General features: G+C 47.9%; 1 protein-coding gene across 1 annotated transcript in view; it reads left to right on the top strand.

Annotated features, from left to right (window-relative positions):
- Positions 1-22,965, top strand: part of DNAH2 (dynein axonemal heavy chain 2) — a 261,666-nt gene that overhangs the window by 195,226 nt on the left and 43,475 nt on the right. Inside the window, exons 70-71 of the mRNA XM_063930819.1 lie at positions 11,134-11,284; positions 19,192-19,340. Coding sequence (XP_063786889.1) covers positions 11,134-11,284; positions 19,192-19,340 — 300 coding nt within the window. The remainder of the gene's footprint in view (positions 1-11,133; positions 11,285-19,191; positions 19,341-22,965) is intronic.

Consider the following 22,965-nt stretch of genomic DNA (forward strand, 5'->3'; position numbering starts at 1 on the left):
GCACCAACACTCATTTCATGTTTGTCATGCAAAGCTGGGTTAACTTCTCAGAATCTGTTTCAGGATGGGTTGTGTGTAAATTGTTTTAGCTTTCACCAAAGTCTCTTGAAAAAATTAAAGGCAGACGCAGGTGCAAGTTGATCCCCCATGGGCTATGTTTGCACAGACATTATCCAGCATAGCTGAGTGGATAATTCCAACTTCTGTACAAGGGATAGGTTACACTATTAACCCTTATGTGCAGCGTTCCACCAGCGTTTTTTCATTTCCAGCAGGGGAAGCAATAGCCTCTCAACAAAAGCAGGCTGAAAAGCCAGTGGTAAGTAAATCACATAGACCCAAAACAACATCTTCACAGTTTACACATGTTTCAGATGAGGATTCATCAGAGGAAGAAGACTCTTAACAATCTGGTTATGCATATGAAGATGAGGAAGAAGGTCTCAGATCAGTGGACATATCTGAGTTGATTATTGCAATGAAAGCCATTCTGTCCAGAGAAGAATCAGCAGAGCCTGTGTTAAAATCCAAGGCACCTTTATTTAAACGTCCCAAAACAGTTAAGACTGAGTTTCCTGGATCAGAACAGCTGACGGAAATTATGGAAGAGGCTTGGGCTACGCCCAGTAAGAAATTTAGAGTTCCTAGGAAATGGAGTTCCAATTATCCTCTTCCGGCTAGGGACTGTTTAAAGAGGGAGGTGGCCCCTAAAGTAGAAATGCATATTTTTCGATTAGTGCGGAAATTCTACATTACCTCTGCCTTCAGCATCATTAAATGATGTCATGGATAGGAGAGTGGATGGTTTGCTAAAAAAGAAATTTTTTCCATGTGTGGGGCAATCAATAGACCTGCCATGGCTTCAGCCTGGATGGCTAAAGCAGTGGCGGCCTGGGCGGATGCATTGGAAGGGAAAACTTCAATGACATCTAGAGAGCAAAAATCCCTTGATGCACATATTAAACAGGCTGCAATATTCTTAGAAGAAGCAGCATTGGATATGGGCCCTCATTCCGAGTTGTTCGCTCGGTATTTTTCATCGCATCGCAATGAAAATCCGCTTAGTACGCATGCGCAATGTTCGCACTGCGACTGCGCCAAGTAACTTTGCTATGTAGAAAGTAATTTTACTCACGGCTTTTTCATCGCTCCGGCGATCGTAATGTGATTGACAGGAAATGGGTGTTACTGGGCGGAAACACGGCGTTTCAGGGGCGTGTGGCTGAAAACGCTACCGTTTCCGGAAAAAACGCAGGAGTGGCCGGAGAAACGGTGGGAGTGCCTGGGCGAACGCTGGGTGTGTTTGTGACGTCAAACAGGAACGACAAGCACTGAACTGATCGCACAGGCAGAGTAAGTCTGGAGCTACTCTGAAACTGCTAAGTAGTTAGTAATCGCATTATTGCGAATACATCGGTCGCAATTTTAAGAAGCTAAGATTCACTCCCAGTAGGCGGCGGCTTAGCGTGTGTAACTCTGCTAAACTCGCCTTGCGACCGATCAACTCGGAATGAGGGCCATGGTTACCATTGCCTCTCAAGTATCCGTTTCAGCAGTAGCCGCTTCTTGCCTGGGTGCAAGAAGCGGTATCTCACGATTATGCCTTTGCTTTCAGGAAAAACCCTCCTCAAAGGTTTTTTTGTATCAGCCTGTCTTTGGTAGAGACGAATGCCAGGGCTTTGCAAGAGGCAGTTCAGAAATTGCTTCAGTCAGGAGTAATCAATCCGGTTCCTCCTGCACAACGAGGACAGGGTTTCTACTCCAACCTGTTTCTAGTCCAGAAGCCAAATGGGTCGTTCCGGCCCATACTCAATCTAAAAATGCTGAACAAATACATTTGGGTACCTCGTTTTCATATGGAATCTTTTCGTTCCATCATTTTGGCCATGGAGCCAGGAGATTTTATGGTGTCTCTGGATATACAGGATGCTTACCTACATGTTCCTATAGCGCTGAAGGGGCAGGGCTATCTCAGGTTCGCTATCCTCCAACAGCATTTTCAGTTCCAGGCCCTACTATTCGGATTGACCACAGCTCCCAGAGTATTTACCAAAATTATGGTGGTAATGGCAACTTATCTCCGCCAGCAGGGGATAAGAATTTTTCCATACCTCGACGATCTTTTAATCCCGGCACAGTCTCAGGAATTTATTTATTATTTATTAGCAGTTTCTAATATAGCGCAGCATATTCCGTTGAGCTTTACAATTAGAACAACAGTAATAGAATAAAACTGGGTAAAACAGACTGACATAGAGGTAGGAAGGCCCTGCTCACAAGCTTACACTCTATAGGGAAATAGGCATTGATACACAAGGATAGATGCTACCTCTTGCATAATGGTCCACCAGATTGCAAAGGTTCTTAATGGGTTGTATGATATGATCATCCAGCAATGTTGGAAGGCAAAATATGTGAGGTTATGTATACTGTACAGAGGGGATGTAACTGGATAGGGAAGCACTGAAGGTTATGTGGGTGGGTCTGGAATTTGATAGGCTTGCCTGAAGAGGTGAGTTTTCAGGGAACGTTTAAAGGTTTGGAGACTAGAGGAAAGTCTTATTGTGCGTGGGAGGGCATTCCACAGAGTGGGTGAAGCCCGGGTATAGTCCTGTAATTTTGAGTGGGAACAGGTAATACGCGTGGATGAGAGACTCAGATCTTGTGCAGAGCGGAGAGGTCGGGTAGGGAGATATTTTGAGATGAGTGAGGAGATGTATGATGGTGCAGTTTGGTTAATAGCCTTGTATGTAAGTAAAAGTATTTTATATTTCTCTAACGTCCTAAGTGGATGCTGGGGACTCCGTAAGGACCATGGGGATAGCGGCTCCGCAGGAGACTGGGCACAAAAGTAAAGCTTTAGAACTACCTGGTGTGCACTGGCTCCTCCCCCTATGACCCTCCTCCAAGCCTCAGTTAGATTTTTGTGCCCGAACGAGAAGGGTGCCCACTAGGTGGCTCTCCTGAGCTGCTTAGTGAAAAGTTTAGTTTTAGATTTTTTATTTTCAGTGAGACCTGCTGGCAACAGGCTCACTGCATCGAGGGACTAAGGGGAGAAGAAGCGAACTCACCTGCGTGCAGAGTGGATTGGGCTTCTTAGGCTACTGGACATTAGCTCCAGAGGGACGATCACAGGCCCAGCCATGGATGGGTCCCAGAGCCGCGCCGCCGGCCCCCTTACAGAGCCAGAAGACAGAAGAGGTCCGGAAAATCGGCGGCAGAAGACGTCCTGTCTTCACCAAGGTAGCGCACAGCACTGCAGCTGTGCGCCATTGCTCCTCAGCACACTGAGGTCACTGAGGGTGCAGGGCGCTAGGGGGGGGCGTCCTGAGCAGCAATAAAAACACCTTGGCTGGCGAAAATACATCACATATAGCCCCCAGGGCTATATGGATGAATTTTAACCCCTGCCAGAATCCATAAAAAAGCAGGAGAAAAGTCCGCGAAAAAGGGGCGGAGCCTATCTCCTCAGCACACTGGCGCCATTTTCCCTCACAGCTCAGTTGGAGGGAAGCTCCCCTGGCTCTCCCCTGCAGTCACTACACTACAGAAAGGGTTAAAAAAGAGAGGGGGGCACTAATTAGGCGCAGTATTAACAATACAGCAGCTATAAGGGGAAAAACACTTATATAAGGTTATCCCTGTATATATATAGCGCTCTGGTGTGTGCTGGCAAACTCTCCCTCTGTCTCCCCAAAGGGCTAGTGGGGTCCTGTCCTCTATCAGAGCATTCCCTGTGTGTGTGCTGTGTGTCGGTACGTTTGTGTCGACATGTATGAGGAGAAAAATGATGTGGAGACGGAGCAGATTGCCTGTAATAGTGATGTCACCCCCTAGGGGGTCGACACCTGAGTGGATGAACTGTTGGAAGGAATTACGTGACAGTGTCAGCTCTGTATAAAAGACAGTGGTTGACATGAGACAGCCGGCTACTCAGCTTGTGCCTGTCCAGACGTCTCATAGGCCGTCAGGGGCTCTAAAGCGCCCGTTACCTCAGATGGCAGATATAGACGCCGACACGGATACTGACTCCAGTGTCGACGGTGAAGAGACAAATGTGACTTCCAGTAGGGCCACACGTTACATGATTGAGGCAATGAAAAATGTTTTACACATTTCTGATAATACGAGTACCACCAAAAAGGGGTATTATGTTCGGTGAGGAAAAACTACCTGTAGTTTTCCTGAATCTGAGAAATGAAATGAGGTGTGTGATGATGCGTGGGTTTCCCCCGATAACAACTGATAATTTCTAAAATGTTATTGGCATTATATCCTTTCCCGCCAGAGGTTAGGGTGCGTTGGGAAACACCCCCTAGGGTGGATAAAGCGCTCACACGCTTGTAAGAACAAGGGCTCTACCCTCTCCTGAGATGGCCGCCCTTAAGGATCCTGCTGATAGAAAGCAGGAGGGTATCCTAAAATGTATTTACACACATACTGGTGTTATACTGCGACCAGCAATCGCCTCAGCCTGGATGTGCAGTGCTGGGTTGGCGTGGTCGGATTCCCTGACTGAAAATATTGATACCCTAGATAGGGACAGTATATTATTGCCTATAGAGCATTTGAAAGATGCATTTCTATATATGCGTGATGCACAGCGGAATATTTGCCGACTGGCATCAAGTCTAAGTGCGTTGTCCATTTCTACCAGTAGAGGGTTATGGACACGACAGTGGTCAGGTGATGCGGATTCCAAACGGCATTTGGAAGTATTGCCTTATTAAGGGGAGGAGTTATTTGGGGTCGGTCTTTCAGACCTGGTGGCCACGGCAACAGCTGGGAAATCCACGTTTGTACCCCAGGTCGCCTCTCAACATGAGAAGACGCCGTATTATCAGGCGCAGTCTTTTCGTGGACAAGCGGGCAAAAGGTTCCTCATTTCTGCCCCGTGACAGAGGGAGAGGAAAAAGGCTGCAGAAATCAGCCAGTTCCCAGGAACAGAAACCCTCTCCCGCCTCTGCCAAGCCCTCAGTATGACGCTGGGGCTTTACAAGCAGAATCAGGCACGGTGGGGGGCCCGTCTCAATGAATTTCAGCGCGCAGTGGGCTCACTCGCAAGTAGACCCCTGGATCCTTCAGGTGATATCTCAGGGGTACAAATTGGAATTCGAGACGTCTCCCCCTCGCCGTTTCCTAAAGTCGGCTTTACCGATGTCTCCTTCTGACAGGGAGACAGTTTTGGAAGCCATTCACAAGCTGTATTCCCAGCAGGTGATAATCAAGGTACCCCTCCTGCAACAGGGAACGGGGTATTATTCCACACTGTTGTGGTACCGAAGCCGGACGGCTCGGTGAGACCGATTCTAAATCTAAAATCTTTGAACACTTACATACAGAGGTTCAAATTCAAGATTGAGTCACTCAGAGCAGTGATTGCGAACCTGGAAGAAGGGGACTACATGATGTCTCGGGACATCAAGGATGCTTACCTTCATGTCCCAATTTACCCTTCTCACCAAGGGTACCTCAGGTTTATGGTACAGAACTGTCACTATCAGTTCAGACGCTGCCGTATGGATGGTCCACGGCACCCCGGGTCTTTACCAAGGTAATGGCCGAAATGATGATATTCCTTCGAAGGAAGGGAATTTTAGTTATCCCTTACTTGGACGATTCCCTGATAAGGGTAAGATCCAGGGAACAGTTGGAGGTCGGTGTAGCACTATCTCAGGTAGTGTTGCGGCAGCACGATTGGATTCTCAATATTCCAAAATCGCAGCTGGTTCCGACGACTCGTCTTCTGTTCCTAGGGATGATCCTGGACACAGTCCAGAAAAAGGTGTTTCTCCCGGAGGAGAAAGCCAGGGAGTTATCCGAGCTAGTCAGGAACCTCCTAAAACCGAGCCAACTCTCAGTGCATCAATGCACAAGGGTTCTGGGTAAAATGGTGGCTTCCTACGAAGCAATCCCATTCGGCATATTCCACGCAAGAACTTTCCAGTGGGACCTGCTGGACAAATGGTCCGGGTCGCATCTTCAGATGCATCAGCGGATAACCCTGTCACCAAGGACAAGGGTGTCCCTCCTGTGGTGGTTGCAGAGTGCTCATCTTCTAGAGGGCCGCAGATTCGGCATTCAGGACTGGGTCCTGGTGACCACGGATGCCAGCCTGCGAGGCTGGGGAGCAGTCACACAGGGAAGGAATTTCCAGGGCTTATGGTCAAGCCTGGAGACATCACTTCACATAAATATCCTGAAGCTAAGGGCCATTTACAATGCTCTAAGCTTAGCAAGACCTCTGCTTCAAGGTCAGCTGGTGTTGATCCAGTCGGACAACATCACGGCAGTCACCCACGTAAACAGACAGGGTGGCACAAGAAGCAGGAGGGCAATGGCAGAAGCTGCAAGGATTCTTCGCTGGGCGGAAAATCATGTGATAGCACTGTCAGCAGTATTCATTCCGGGAGTGGACAACTGGGAAGCAGACTTCCTCAGCAGACACGACCTCCACCCGGGAGAGTGGAGACTTCACCCAGAAGTCTTCCACATGATTATAAACCGTTGGGAAAAACTCGACAGGTATTGCGCCAGGTCAAGGGACCCTCAGGCAATAGCTGTAGACGCTCTGGTAACACCGTGGGTGTACCAGTCAGTGTATATGTTCCCTCCTCTGCCTCTCATACCCAAGGTACTGAGATTGATAAGATGGAGAGGAGTAAGCACTATATTCGTGGCTCCGGATTGGCCAAGAAGGACTTGGTAACCGGAACTTCAAGAGATGCTCACGGAGGATCCGTGGCCTCTACCTCTAAGAAGGGACCTGCTCCAGCAAGGACCCTGTCTGTTCCAAGACTTACCGCGGCTGCGTTTGACGGCATGGCGGTTGAACGCCGGATCCTGAAGGAAAAACGGCATTCCGGATGAAGTCATCCCTATCCTGATCAAAGCCAGGAAGGATGTAACCGCAAAACATTATCACCGCATTTGGCGAAAATATGTTGCGTGGTGCGAGGCCAGTAAGGCCCGACGGAGGAAATTCAACTGGGTCGATTCCTACATTTCCTGCAAACAGGAGTGTCTATGGGCCTGAAATTGGGGTCCATTAAGGTTCAAATTTCGGCCCTGTCAATTTTCTTCCAAAAAGAACTAGCTTCAGTCCCTGAAGTTCAGACGTTTGTAAAAGGGGTACTGCATATACAGCCTCCTTTTGTGCCTCCAGTGGCACTTTGGGATCTCAATGTAGTTTTTGGGTTCCAAAAGTCACATTGGTTTGAACCACTTAAATCTGTGGAGTTAAAATATCTCACATGGAAAGTGGTCATGCTGTTGTCCCTGGCCTGGGCCAGGCGCGTGTCAGAATTGGCGGCTTTATCCTGTAAAAGCCCTTATCTGATTTTCCATTCGGACAGGGCGGAATTGAGGACTCGTCCTCAGTTTCTCCCTAAGGTGGTTTCAGCGTTTCACCTGAACCAACCTATTGTGGTGCCTGCGGCTACTAGGGACTTGGAGGACTCCAAGTTGCTAGACGTTGTCAGGGCCCTGAAAATATATGTTTCCAGGACGGCTGGAGTCAGAAAATCTGACTCGCTGTTTATCCTGTATGCACCCAACAAGCTGGGTGCTCCTGCTTCTAAGCAGACTATTGCTCGTTGGATTTGTAGTACAATTCAGCTTGCACATTCTGTGGCAGGCCTGCCACAGCCAAAAATCTGTAAATGCCCACTCCACAAGGAAGGTGGGCTCATCTTGGGCGGCTGCCCGAGGGGTCTCGGCTTTACAACTTTGCCGAGCAGCTACTTGGTCAGGAGCAAATACGTTTGTAAAATTCTACAAAATTGATACCCTGGCTGAGGAGGACCTGGAGTTCTCTCATTTGGTGCTGCAGAGTCATCCGCACTCTCCCGCCCGTTTGGGAGCTTTGGTATAATCCCCATGGTCCTTACGGAGTCCCCAGCATCCACTTAGGACGTTAGAGAAAATAAGAATTTACTTACCGATAATTCTATTTCTCGTAGTCCGTAGTGGATGCTGGGCGCCCATCCCAAGTGCGGATTGTCTGCAATACTGGTACATAGTTATTGTTACCAAAAAACCGGGTTATTGCTGTAGTGAGCCATCTTTTCTAGAGGCTCCTCTGTTATCATGCTGTTAACTGGGTTTAGATCACGAGTTATACGGTGTGATTGGTGTGGCTGGTATGAGTCTTACCCGGGATTCAAAATCCTTCCTTATTGTGTACGCTCGTCCGGGCACAGTATCCTAACTGAGGCTTGGAGGAGGGTCATAGGGGGAGGAGCCAGTGCACACCAGGTAGTTCTAAAGCTTTACTTTTGTGCCCAGTCTCCTGCGGAGCCGCTATCCCCATGGTCCTTACGGAGTCCCCAGCATCCACTACGGACTACGAGAAATAGAATTATCGGTAAGTAAATTCTTATTTTAACACGGTAGAATACTGGTTACCAATGGAGGGACTGACAGAGTGGTTCAGCAGACGAAGAACGAAGCTGCATTTAAGCAATTCCTCCTGTGTCATCTGCAACAGACAATAGAGTGTCTCCAGAAGCACGGTTGGCTCATAAATTGGGCAAAATTGTCTCTGGTTCCGTCACAGCGGATGACTCACGGAGGGGCTGTATTGGATTCGAAACCTTCAGAGAGTAATTTTACCTCTGAACAAAATAGCCAAACTTCAGTTAAGGATTCAGGAGCTTCTACTCAGTCGGAAGTTACCCATTCACGCAGCAATGCTTGTGATGAGATTGGTGGTGTCCACATTCGACATGGTAGAGTATGCTCCATTCAAGGCCGCTGCAACATCTGATCCTTACCAAATGGAATGGTTTTCATCAGACATTAAAAACACAGACTATAGTCCTTACTCAGAAAGTAAGAAGGCCATTAGCCTGGTGGCTACAGACATCCCATCTGGACAAGGGGAGACCCTTTTGGATATCAGATTGGGAAATTCTGACAACGGATGCCAGCTTTCAGGGCTGGGAAGCAGTGTCAGGAAGAAATAGCTTCCAGGGGCAGTGGACCAACGAAAAAAGTCGTCTACCAATAAATATATTGGAACTCCGAGCCATATACATAGCGTTGAATCAGACAAAGGACATCCTTCAGGGGAAACGAGTCCAAATCCGCTTGGACAATGCGACAGCAGTAGCGTACCTCAACCATCAGGGAGGAACTTGCAGCCAGAAAGCAATGAAAGAAGTAAGTCACACGTTAAAGTGAGCAGAACTTCATCTTCCAGCCGTGTCCGCAGTATTCGTTCCAGGAGTCCTAAACTGGGAAGCGGATTTTCTCAGTCGGCACATCATTCATGCAAACGAATGGGCTCTACATCCAGAAGTCTTCCAGACCCTGGTCGTTAGATGGGGGTTGCCGGAGATAGATCTCATGGCATCCCGTCAGAATCACAAAGAGCCAGCATACGGATCAAGAACAAAGGATCACAAAGTGATCTTTGTGGATGCCCTGTCGGTGAGATGGGACTTTCATCTGGCTTATGTGTTTCCTCCAATCACCTTATTACCCAGGGTGGTGAGAAAGATAAAGCATGGAAGGGGTGCCGTGATACTAATAGCTCCTGCTTGGCCCAGAAGACATTGGTACACAGATCTGCAGAGAATGTCGATGGATGCTCCATTCCTACTACCTCAACGTCCAGATCTACCGACGCAGGGTCCTTCTTATCACAGGCATCTGGATCGACTGTCTTTACCGGCGTGGCTATTGAAAACTCTATCCTGAAGTCAAGAGGATTCTCACAACAGGTAAATCAAACTATGCTCAGAGCAAGCAAACCTTCCTCAGCTCGCGTTTATCACCAAATATGACAATGGTGTAGTGACCAGAAATTTGACCCCAGGTCTTTCAGAGTTTCCAGAATCCTAGCATTCCTTCAGGCAGGAATGGATAAAGGTTTGAAGGTGGCTTCCTTGAGAGTGTAAATGTCAGCATTGACTGTATGGTTCAAAAAGAAAATTGCCAACCTACAGAATGTGCGCACTTTTTTCCAGGGAATGCTGCGCATTCAACCTCCTTTTGTTCCTCCTACAGTGCCTTGGGACTTAAGTTTAGCTCTAAAGGCCCTTCAAGTTGCCCCATTTGAGCCACTTAAAAGAGTGGATCTTAAATGGTTGACAGCTAAAGTTCTCTTTCTTCTGTCCATGGCTTCAGCTAGAAGAGTTTCAGATTTAGGGGCATTGTTATGTCGTCCTCCATTTCTGATATATTATCCAGATAGACCAGTTCTCAGAACTAAATCTGGGTGTCTAAATTCCACCTTAATGAAGAAATTGTAGTCCTGGCTTTCCATGTACCGGGCCTTTCTGCGGGAGATGCATCTTTGGACGTAGTCCGTGCCTTAAGGATCTACGTGGGTCGTACCAGTGCCATCAGAAAGACCGATTCTCTCTTCATTCTCAACGGATTTCACAAGAGGGGATTTCCTGCTGATAAGCAGACACTGGCAAAGTGGCTTCAGATGACGATTTCAGAAGCATATTCTCAGGCTGATCTCCCTGTTCTGGCTAATGTCTCTGCTCACTCAACTCGTAAGGTAGGTCCATCATGGGCAGCACAACGTGGTGCTTCAGCAGAACAGATGTGTAAGGCAGCCACATGGTCTTCCATTAACACATTCATTAGACATTATGCCATGGATACCTTTGCCTCTCAGTACGCTTAATTCGGGCGAAGGATTCTCCTGTCCAATTAGGAGCGTCCCCCAACACTAATGTATCCTGTGGATACCCTGTGGACCTTGCAGGAGAAATATACGTTATGGTAAGAACTTATCGTTAATAACAGTATTTCTCCTAAGTCCACAGGTTCCACAGGGATCCCACCCTGACGCACCTGATTTGAGGATCCTTTTACTCACTAACCTCTTCCTTCTTGTACGGAAGAGTGTGCATGTGTGTTCTTCTCGCCTGATCAGGGCTCTACATGATGCTCCTGCCTTGAGCTTTGGAAAACAACTGATTTGCCTGAGCCAGGAGGCTGGGATATATGGACGGGCCCGTTGCATGTGAGGAGGCCGAAAAGCTTTGACCGATTGGTGCAAATCCGCTGTCGCGTCATCATATCCCAATGTTATCCTGTGGATCCTGTGGACTTAGGAGAAAAACTGTTATCAACAGTAAGTTCTTACCATAACGTATATTATGTTTCATGTAGGGGCTTAAAGTGATTGACCTGCAGACGCCGGATTTCATGCGCACCCTTGAACAAGCTATCCAGTTTGGGACCCCAGCACTTCTACAGAACGTCCAGGAAGATCTAGATCCATCACTGGCACCGATCCTGAACAAGTCTGTCACAAAAGTGGGTGAGTGACACGGGTGGCATATAATACCGTTCAGAGGGTAAGTAATGCAGAGGGTAAGTGATAGGGATAAGTCACAGGAGATAATGCAGGCTGTCACTACAGAGGGTAAGTAATAGGGATCAGTGACAGGAAGTAATGCAGACTGTCACTACAGAGGGTAAGTGATAGGGTTCAGTGACAGGAAGTAATGCAGGCTGTCACTACAGAGGGTGAGTGATAGGGATCAGTCACAGGAAGTAATACAGGCTGTCACTACAGAGAGTGAGTGATAGGGATCAGTCACAGGAAGTAATGCAGACTGTCACTACAGAGGGTAAGTGATAGGGTTCAGTGACAGGAAGTAATGCAGGCTGTCACTACAGAGGGTGAGTGATAGGGATCAGTCACAGGAAGTAATACAGGCTGTCACTACAGAGAGTGAGTGATAGGGATCAGTCACAGGAAGTAATGCAGGCTGTCACTACAGAGGGTGAGTGATAGGGATCAGTCACAGGAAGTAATACAGGCTGTCACTACAGAGAGTGAGTGATAGGGATCAGTCACAGGAAGTAATGCAGACTGTCACTACAGAGGGTGAGTGATAGGGATCAGTCACAGGAAGTAATGCAGGCTGTCACTACAGAGGGTGAGTGATAGGGATCAGTGACAGGAAGTAATACAGGCTGTCACTACAGAGAGTGAGTGATAGGGATCAGTCACAGGAAGTAATACAGGCTGTCACTACAGAGAGTGAGTGATAGGGATCAGTCACAGGAAGTAATGCAGACTGTCACTACAGAGGGTAAGTGATAGGGATCAGTGACAGGAGATAATGCAGGCTGTCACTACAGAGGGTAAGTAATAGGGATCAGTGACAGGAAGTAATGCAGACTGTCACTACAGAGGGTAAGTGATAGGGATCAGTGACAGGAAGTAATACAGGCTGTCACTACAGAGAGTGAGTGATATGGATCAGTCACAGGAAGTAATACAGGCTGTCACTACAAAGAGTGAGTGATAGGGATCAGTCACAGGAAGTAATGCAGACTGTCACTACAGATAGTGAGTGATAGGGATCAGTCACAGGAAGTAATGCAGGCTGTCACTACAGAGGGTGAGTGATAGGGATCAGTCACAGGAAGTAATACAGGCTGACACTACAGAGAGTGAGTGATAGGGATCAGTCACAGGAAGTAATACAGGCTGTCACTACAGAGAGTGAGTGATAGGGATCAGTCACAGGAAGTAATGCAGACTGTCACTACAGAGGGTGAGTGATAGGGATCAGTCACAGGAAGTAATACAGGCTGTCACTACAGAGGGTGAGTGATAGGGATCAGTCACAGGAAGTAATACAGGCTGTCACTACAGAGAGTGAGTGATAGGGATCAGTCACAGGAAGTAATACAGGCTGTCACTACAGAGGGTGAGTGATAGGGATCAGTCACAGGAAGTAATACAGGCTGTCACTACAGAGGGTGAGTGATAGGGATCAGTCACAGGAAGTAATACAGGCTGTCACTACAGAGAGTGAGTGATAGGGATCAGTCACAGGAAGTAATGCAGACTGTCACTACAGAGGGTGAGTGATAGGGATCAGTCACAGGAAGTAATGCAGACTGTCACTACAGAGAGTGAGGGATAGGGATCAGTCACAGGAAGTAATACAGGCTGTCACTACAGATAGTGAGTGATAGGGATCAGTCACAGGAAGTAATGCAGGCTGTCACTACAGAGAGTGAGGGATAGGGATCAGTCACAGGAAGTAATACAGGCTGTCACTACAGAGGGTGAGTGATAGGGATCAGTCACAGGAAGTAATACAGGCTGTCACTACAGAGAGTGAGTGATAGGGATCAGTCACAGGAAGTAATACAGGCTGTCACTACAGAGGGTGAGTGATAGGGATCAGTGACAGGAAGTAATACAGGCTGTCACTACAGAGAGTGAGTGATAGGGATCAGTCACAGGAAGTAATGCAGGCTGTCACTACAGAGAGTGAGTGATAGGGATCAGTCACAGGAAGTAATGCAGACTGTCACTACAGAGGGTAAGTGATAGGGATCAGTCACAGGAAGTAATGCAGGCTGTCACTACAGAGAGTGAGGGATAGGGATCAGTCACAGGAAGTAATACAGGCTGTCACTACAGAGAGTGAGTGATAGGGATCAGTCACAGGAAGTAATACAGGCTGTCACTACAGAGAGTGAGTGATAGGGATCAGTCACAGGAGATAATGCAGACTGTCACTACAGAGGGTGAGTGATAGGGATCAGTCACAGGAAGTAATACAGGCTGTCACTACAGAGAGTGAGTGATAGGGATCAGTCACAGGAAGTAATGCAGGCTGTCACTACAGATAGTGAGTGATAGGGATCAGTCACAGGAAGTAATACAGGCTGTCACTACAGATAGTGAGTGATAGGGATCAGTCACAGGAAGTAATACAGGCTGTCACTACAGATAGTGAGTGATAGGGATCAGTCACAGGAAGTAATACAGGCTGTCACTACAGAGAGTGAGTGATAGGGATCAGTCACAGGAAGTAATGCAGACTGTCACTACAGAGAGTGAGGGATAGGGATCAGTCACAGGAAGTAATACAGGCTGTCACTACAGATAGTGAGTGATAGGGATCAGTCACAGGAAGTAATGCAGACTGTCACTGCAGAGAGTGAGTGATAGGGATCAGTGACAGGAAGTAATACAGGCTGTCACTACAGAGGGTGAGTGATAGGGATCAGTCACAGGAAGTAATACAGGCTGTCACTACAGAGGGTGAGTGATAGGGATCAGTCACAGGAAGTAATACAGGCTGTCACTACAGAGAGTGAGTGATAGGGATCAGTCACAGGAAGTAATACAGGCTGTCACTACAGAGGGTGAGTGATAGGGATCAGTGACAGGAAGTAATACAGGCTGTCACTACAGAGAGTGAGGGATAGGGATCAGTGACAGGAAGTAATACAGGCTGTCACTACAGAGAGTGAGGGATAGGGATCAGTCACAGGAAGTAATACAGGCTGTCACTACAGAGGGTAAGTGATAGGGATCAGTGACAGGAAGTAATACAGGCTGTCACTACAGAGGGTAAGTGATAGGGATCAGTGACAGGAAGTAATGCAGGCTGTCACTACAGAGGGTAAGTGATAGGGATCAGTCACAGGAAGTAATGCAGGCTGTCACTACAGAGGGTGAGTGATAGGGATCAGTGACAGGAAGTAATGCAGACTGTCACTACAGAGAGTGAGTGATAGGGATCAGTCACAGGAAGTAATGCAGACTGTCACTACAGAGGGTAAGTGATAGGGATCAGTCACAGGAAGTAATGCAGGCTGTCACTACAGATAGTGAGTGATAGGGATCAGTCACAGGAAGTAATGCAGACTGTCACTACAGAGAGTGAGTGATAGGGATCAGTCACAGGAAGTAATGCAGGCTGTCACTACAGAGGGTAAGTGATAGGGATCAGTGACAGGAAGTAATGCAGGCTGTCACTACAGAGAGTGAGTGATAGGGATCAGTCACAGGAAGTAATACAGGCTGTCACTACAGAGGGTAAGTGATAGGGATCAGTGACAGGAAGTAATGCAGGCTGTCACTACAGAGGGTAAGTGATAGGGATCAGTCACAGGAAGTAATGCAGACTGTCACTACAGAGGGTAAGTGATAGGGATCAGTCACAGGATGTAATGCAGGCTGTCACTACAGAGGGTGAGTGATAGGGATCAGTCACAGGAAGTAATACAGGCTGTCACTACAGAGAGTGAGTGATAGGGATCAGTGACAGGAAGTAATGCAGGCTGTCACTACAGATAGTGAGTGATAGGGATCAGTCACAGGAAGTAATGCAGACTGTCACTACAGAGAGTGAGTGATAGGGATCAGTCACAGGAAGTAATGCAGACTGTCACTACAGAGAGTGAGTGATAGGGATCAGTCACAGGAAGTAATGCAGGCTGTCACTACAGAGGGTAAGTGATAGGGATCAGTGACAGGAAGTAATACAGGCTGTCACTACAGAGGGTGAGTGATAGGGATCAGTCACAGGAAGTAATACAGGCTGTCACTACAGAGGGTGAGTGATAGGGATCAGTCACAGGAAGTAATGCAGGCTGTCACTACAGAGAGTGAGTGATAGGGATCAGTCACAGGAAGTAATGCAGGCTGTCACTACAGAGGGTGAGTGATAGGGATCAGTCACAGGAAGTAATGCAGACTGTCACTACAGAGAGTGAGTGATAGGGATAAGTGACAGGAAGTAATGCAGACTGTCACTACAGAGAGTGAGTGATAGGGATCAGTCACAGTAGTGTGTAGTGTGTAAGGCGGGTAGTGTGTAAGCCGGGTAGTGTGTAAGGCGGGTAGTGTGTAAGGCGGGTAGTATGTAAGGCGGGTAGTGTGTAAGGCGGGTAGTGTATGAGCAGGGTAGTGTGTAAGCCGGGTAGTGTGTAAGCCGGGTAGTGTATGAGCAGGGTAGTGTGTAAGCCGGTTAGTGTATGAGCAGGGTAGTGTGTAAGGCGGGTAGTGTGTAAGGCGGTTAGTGTATGAGCAGGGTAGTGTGTAAGGCGGGTAGTGTGTAAGCCGGTTAGTGTATGAGCAGGGTAGTGTGTAAGGCGGGTAGTGTGTAAGGCGGGTAGTGTGTAAGCCGGTTAGTGTATGAGCAGGGTAGTGTGTAAGGCGGGTAGTGTGTAAGCCGGGTAGTGTATGAACAGGGTAGTGTGTAAGCCGGGTAGTGTATGAGCAGGGTAGTGTGTAAGGCGGGTAGTGTGTAAGGCGGTTAGTGCATGAGCAGGGTAGTGTGTAAGGCGGGTAGTGTGTAAGCCGGTTAGTGTATGAGCAGGGTAGTGTGTAAGGCGGGTAGTGTGTAAGCCGGTTAGTGTATGAGCAGGGTAGTGTGTAAGGCGGGTAGTGTGTAAGCCGGGTAGTGTATGAACAGGGTAGTGTGTAAGCCGGGTAGTGTATGAGCAGGGTAGTGTGTAAGGCGGTTAGTGTATGAGCAGGGTAGTGTGTAAGCAGGGTAGTGTATGAGCAGGGTAGTGTGTAAGGCGGGTAGTGTGTAAGCCGGGTAATGTATGAGCAGGGTAGTGTGTAAGCCGGGTAGTGTATGAGCAGGGTAGTGTGTAAGGCGGGTAGTGTGTAAGCCAGTTAGTGTATGAGCAGGGTAGTGTGTAAGCCGGTTAGTGTATGAGCAGGGTAGTGTGTAAGGCGGGTAGTGTGTAAGCCGGGTAGTGTGTAAGCCGGTTAGTGTATGAGCAGGGTAGTGTGTAAGGCGGGTAGTGTGTAAGCCGGGTAATGTATGAGCAGGGTAGTGTGTAAGCCGGGTAGTGTATGAGCAGGGTAGTGTGTAAGGCGGGTAGTGTGTAAGCCGGGTAGTGTATGAGCAGGGTAGTGTGTAAGGCGGGTAGTGTGTAAGCCAGTTAGTGTATGAGCAGGGTAGTGTGTAAGCGGGTTAGTGTATGAGCAGGGTAGTGTGTAAGGCGGGTAGTGTGTAAGCCGGGTAGTGTGTAAGCCGGTTAGTGTATGAGCAGGGTAGTGTGTAAGGCGGGTAGTGTGTAAGCCGGGTAGTGTATGAGCAGGGTAGTGTGTAAGGCGGGTAGTGTGTAAGCCGGTTAGTGTATGAGCAGGGTAGTGTGTAAGGCGGGTAGTGTGTAAGCCGGTTAGTGTATGAGCAGGGTAGTGTGTAAGGCGGGTAGTGTGTAAGGCGGGTAGTGTGTAAGCCGGTTAGTGTATGAGCCGGGTAGTGTGTAAGCCGGGTAGTGTGTAAGCCGGGTAGTGTATGAGCAGGGTAGTGTGTAAGCCGGTTAGTGTATGAGCAGGGTAGTGTGTAAGCCGGGTAGTGTATAAGGCAGGTAGTGTGTAAGCCGGTTAGTGTATGAGCAGGGTAGTGTGTAAGCCGGTTAGTGTATGAGCAGGGTAGTGTGTAAGGCGGGTAGTGTGTAAGCCGGTTAGTGTATGAGCAGGGTAGTGTGTAAGGCGGGTAGTGTGTAAGCCGGGTAGTGTGTAAGGCGGGTAGTGTATAAGGCAGGTAGTGTGTAAGCCGGTTAGTGTATGAGCAGGGTAGTGTGTAAGGCGGTTAGTGTATGAGCAGGGTAGTGTGTAAGGCGGGTAGTGTGTAAGGCGGTTAGTGTATGAGCAGGGTAGTGTGTAAGGCGGGTAGTGTGTAAGGCGGTTAGTGTATGAGCAGGGTAGTGTGTAAGGCGGGTAGTGTGTAAGCCGGGTAATGTATGAGCAGGGTAGTGTGTAAGCCGGGTAGTGTATGAGCAGGGTAGTGTGTAAGGCGGGTAGTGTGTAAGCCAGTTAGTGTATGAGCAGGGTAGTGTGTAAGCCGGTTAGTGTATGAGCAGGGTAGTGTGTAAGGCGGGTAGTGTGTAAGCCGGGTAGTGTGTAAGCCGGTTAGTGTATGAGCAGGGTAGTGTGTAAGGCGGGTAGTGTGTAAGCCGGGTAATGTATGAGCAGGGTAGTGTGTAAGCCGGGTAGTGTATGAGCAGGGTAGTGTGTAAGGCGGGTAGTGTGTAAGCCGGGTAGTGTATGAGCAGGGTAGTGTGTAAGGCGGGTAGTGTGTAAGCCAGTTAGTGTATGAGCAGGGTAGTGTGTAAGCGGGTTAGTGTATGAGCAGGGTAGTGTGTAAGGCGGGTAGTGTGTAAGCCGGGTAGTGTGTAAGCCGGTTAGTGTATGAGCAGGGTAGTGTGTAAGGCGGGTAGTGTGTAAGCCGGGTAGTGTATGAGCAGGGTAGTGTGTAAGGCGGGTAGTGTGTAAGCCGGTTAGTGTATGAGCAGGGTAGTGTGTAAGGCGGGTAGTGTGTAAGCCGGTTAGTGTATGAGCAGGGTAGTGTGTAAGGCGGGTAGTGTGTAAGGCGGGTAGTGTGTAAGCCGGTTAGTGTATGAGCCGGGTAGTGTGTAAGCCGGGTAGTGTGTAAGCCGGGTAGTGTATGAGCAGGGTAGTGTGTAAGCCGGTTAGTGTATGAGCAGGGTAGTGTGTAAGCCGGGTAGTGTATAAGGCAGGTAGTGTGTAAGCCGGTTAGTGTATGAGCAGGGTAGTGTGTAAGCCGGTTAGTGTATGAGCAGGGTAGTGTGTAAGGCGGGTAGTGTGTAAGCCGGTTAGTGTATGAGCAGGGTAGTGTGTAAGGCGGGTAGTGTGTAAGCCGGGTAGTGTGTAAGGCGGGTAGTGTATAAGGCAGGTAGTGTGTAAGCCGGTTAGTGTATGAGCAGGGTAGTGTGTAAGGCGGTTAGTGTATGAGCAGGGTAGTGTGTAAGGCGGGTAGTGTGTAAGGCGGTTAGTGTATGAGCAGGGTAGTGTGTAAGGCGGGTAGTGTGTAAGGCGGTTAGTGTATGAGCAGGGTAGTGTGTAAGGCGGGTAGTGTGTAAGGCGGGTAGTGTTTAAGGCAGGTAGTGTGTAAGCCGGTTAGTGTATGAGCAGGGTAGTGTGTAAGCCGGTTAGTGTATGAGCAGGGTAGTGTGTAAGGCGGGTAGTGTGTAAGCCGGTTAGTGTATGAGCAGGGTAGTGTGTAAGGCGGGTAGTGTGTAAGCCGGGTAGTGTGTAAGGCGGGTAGTGTATAAGGCAGGTAGTGTGTAAGCCGGTTAGTGTATGAGCAGGGTAGTGTGTAAGGCGGTTAGTGTATGAGCAGGGTAGTGTGTAAGGCGGGTAGTGTGTAAGGCGGTTAGTGTATGAGCAGGGTAGTGTGTAAGGCGGGTAGTGTGTAAGGCGGTTAGTGTATGAGCAGGGTAGTGTGTAAGGCGGGTAGTGTGTAAGGCGGGTAGTGTTTAAGGCAGGTAGTGTGTAAGCCGGTTAGTGTATGAGCAGGGTAGTGTGTAAGCCGGTTAGTGTATGAGCAGGGTAGTGTGTAAGGCGGGTAGTGTGTAAGCCGGGGTAGTGTGTAAGCCGGGGTGTATGCTGCCGTTACATACCGCATTCTCCCCGGCACACAGGGGGACAGCTGCAGATCCGCCTGGGCGATAAAGATGTCACATACAACCCCGACTTCCGCTTCTACATCACAACAAAACTCTCCAACCCCCATTATACTCCGGAGATCAGCTCGCAGGCCACCATTGTCAACTTCGCTGTGAAGGAGCAGGTAACTCACAATGCTGTACATTTACATAAAGGAATGGGGGATGTGCCCGTACTCCTGCAGCCCAAGGCGGGAGGAGGGGTCCATTCACTGTTCAGCGGCCTGAAGAAGGGGCTGGGCAGCGTGAAACGCGTTGCAATTTCATTGAGATACATATCTTTTATTTTATGCTTTATTTTTAGATTTTAATCAATTATTATGTTCTATTTTTATCGTTTGATATTGTATTACATTTATTTGTTGTTTTTTTTTAAATAAAAAAAAAATGTACGTTTTTCATCAATCATCATTTATTGCTAAAACTGTTTATTGTGTAATTCAGGTTTTCCAGGATAATAGTTGTATGTATTGACTGGCGTTATTACAGAAAAATGTACTATTTATTCAGATTTATACGTGGTCACTCTCTTTTGGTCATTCCTACTTTGTGAGCAAAAGGTTAATCATTATAGTGGCTGAATCTGAAACAGTTGTCAGGATGGTTCCAGAACAGTGTATAGTTCTCCTTTTAAGAGAGTTAGGAACAGTCCAGTCACAGCACTGTGTCACAGACACACTTCATCAGGCTAGAACCAGGATTATTGCTGGTCCCTCCCCAGCTGGAGATATTGGCCCTCATTCCGAGTTGATCGTTCGCAAGGCGATTTTAGCAGAGTTGCTCACGCTAAGCCGCCGCCTACTGGGAGTGTATCTTAGCATCTTAAAATTGCGAACGATGTATTCGCAATATTGCGATTACAAACTACTTAGCAGTTTCAGAGTAGCTCCACACTTACTCGGCATCTGCGATCAGTTCAGTGCTTGTCGTTCCTGGTTTGACGTCACAAACACACCCAGCGTTCGCCCAGACACTCCTCCGTTTCCCCGGCCACTCCTGCGTTTTTTCCGGAAACGGTAGCGTTTTTTCCCGCACGCCCATAAAACGGCCTGTTTCCGCCCAGTAACACCCATTTCCTGTCAATCACACTACGATCGCCGGAGCGATGAAAAAGCAGTGAGTAAAAATACTATCTCCATTGTAAAATTACTTGGCGCAGTCGCAGTGCGAATATTGCGCATGCGTACTAAGCGGAATTTCACTGCGATGCAATGAAAAATACCGAGCGAACGACTCGGAATGAGGGCCATTGTTCTTTTATCCAACATTCATATAAAGCCCTTTGCCAGGAGTCACTTTCATATTCAGTTAGTATTTCTTGAATGACTTTAGGTGCAGGCTATCTAGTCTTCCACCACTAGGGGGCAGACATACTATTCCTCAGGGATTGCTTTTTACTAAATTTCATGGCTAATTCGCTTCCTGACAATAATTAGGACTCTATACACCGCTAGACTTCCAGTATGTTTTGAGATTTTCAAACAACCCACTTAAATTTCATTCAGCTCCACATTGGAGCTTCTTCCCACTCCACATAAAATTGTCATCCCACTCCAAGTCAGATCTTCATCCCACTCCTCCATATCCTCAATTCACTTCATGTCAGATCTTCATCCCACTCCAACTCAGATCCCCACCCACTTCCATCTCAGATCTTCATCCCAGTCCACGTCAGACCTTCGTCCCACTTTACATCAGAACTTCTTCCCACTCCACGTCAGAGCTTCTTCCCACTAAACATCAGATCTTCCCATTCCATGTCAGATCTTCATCCCACTCCACTTCAGATCCTCATCCCACTTCACTGCAGATCCTCATCCCAATCCACATCAAATTGTCATCCCACTCCAAGTCAGATCTTCATCCCACTCCTCCAGTTCCTCACTCCACTTCACGTAAGGTCTTCATCCTACTCCAACTCAGATCCCCACCCCCTTCCATCTCAGATCTCCATCCTAGTCCATGTCAGACCTTCACTCCACTTTACGTCAGATCTTCTTCCCACTCCACGTCAGACCTTCATCCCACTCCACGTCAGATCTTCTTCCCACTAAACGTCAGATCTTCCCATTCCACGTCAGATCTTCATCCCACTCCACTTCAGATCCTCATCCCACTTCACTTCAGATCCTCTTCCCACTTCTCTTCAAATTCTCATCCCACTTCACTTCATATCCTCATCCCACTTCACTTCGGATCCTCATCCCACTCCATTTCATATCTTCATCACCCTGCATTTCAGATCTCTTCCTACTTCATGGCAGATCTTCATTCCATTCCAGATCATATCTTCATCCCACTTCACATCAGATCTTCATCCACTTTACCTGAAATCCTCATTCCCCCCTTCATCTCATAACCTCACCCCACTACACTTTAGATTCTCATCTCACTTCTCCACATCCTTACCCCATTTCACTTCAGATTCTCATCCCACACCACTTCAGATCCTCATCCCAATTCAACTCATATCCTCACCCCACTATACTTCAGATTCTCATCCCACTCCACTTCTCCAGATACTCACCCCACTCCGCTTCAGATCCTCTTCCCACTTCACTTCAGATCTTCATCCCCCTGCACTTCAGATCTTCCTCCCACTCCAACTAAGATCACCACCACCTTCCATTTTAGATCCTCATCCCACTCCATTTCAGATATTCATTCCACTTCACTTAAGATCTTCATTCTTCATCTTCAAATTGTCATCCTGCTCCATCTTGGATCCTCAACATGTCTATTTGACCTTCATTGAAATTGTCTAATCTTAAGGAGCTTTAAGAACTTATGCATGCCTCTACGTTGGTGATACAGAATGCTCCTGGAATATTATATGAAGGATGACATTTATCTGGTACATTTCTATATAAACATCTGATTTGGTAAATTGATGTATGTGGGGTCCCAGTAATTTTTCCAAGGTCACTGTTATATAGTCAATATCTGTGTAAATGATAATTTCCTTTTATTCTCTACCATGATAGTGTAATGGTTAGCATTACTGCCTCACAGCACTCAGGTCATGGGTTTGATTCCCACCTTGGGCCTAACTGTGCGGGGTTTGTATGTTCTCCCCATTCTTGCATGGGTTTCCTCTGGGTACTCCTGTTTCCTCCCACAATCCAAAAATATACTGGTAGGTTAATTGGTTCCCAACAAAAAATTAACCTTAGTGTTTAAGTGTGTGTATGTACATGGGAAGACTAGATGGTTCTTATCTGCCGTCTATGGGCCTAATTCAGACCTGAACGCTGTTGTGCGAATTCGCAAGGTGGGCGATTATCGTTCGACTGCGCATGCGTTCGGATCGTAATGAGTATGCGCGAGGCCAAACTACGAAAGAATTCAGCGACTTTTTGTAATCGCTAGGCGTACGCAGGCTGATTGACAGGAAGTGGGCGTTTGGGGGTGTTAACTGCCCGTTTTCTGGGAGTGTCAGGAAAAACGCAGGCGTGCCCAAGCGTTTCCAGGGCGGGTGTGTGACGTCCGCTCCGCCCCCGATCAGCCTGTTTGTATCGCACTGGAGGAGTAAGTCCTGGGCTGCGCACAGACTGGAAAATTAATTTGATGGTGAGTGAGTTGCGAACGGGTTTGCAAAGCTTTTCGCACGGCGTACGCAGACTTGCACGGGGTGGAATTTCACTCTGTCTGTGCGGCGACTATCCGATCGCAGACCCCTACACATTTGCAGAGGAGCAATCAGCTCTGAATTAGACCCTATGTTTCTCTGATACGATGATGGGATTTTTC

This window comes from Pseudophryne corroboree, chromosome 6 (genome assembly GCF_028390025.1).
Source record: "Pseudophryne corroboree isolate aPseCor3 chromosome 6, aPseCor3.hap2, whole genome shotgun sequence".
Taxonomy (NCBI): Eukaryota; Metazoa; Chordata; class Amphibia; order Anura; family Myobatrachidae; genus Pseudophryne; species Pseudophryne corroboree.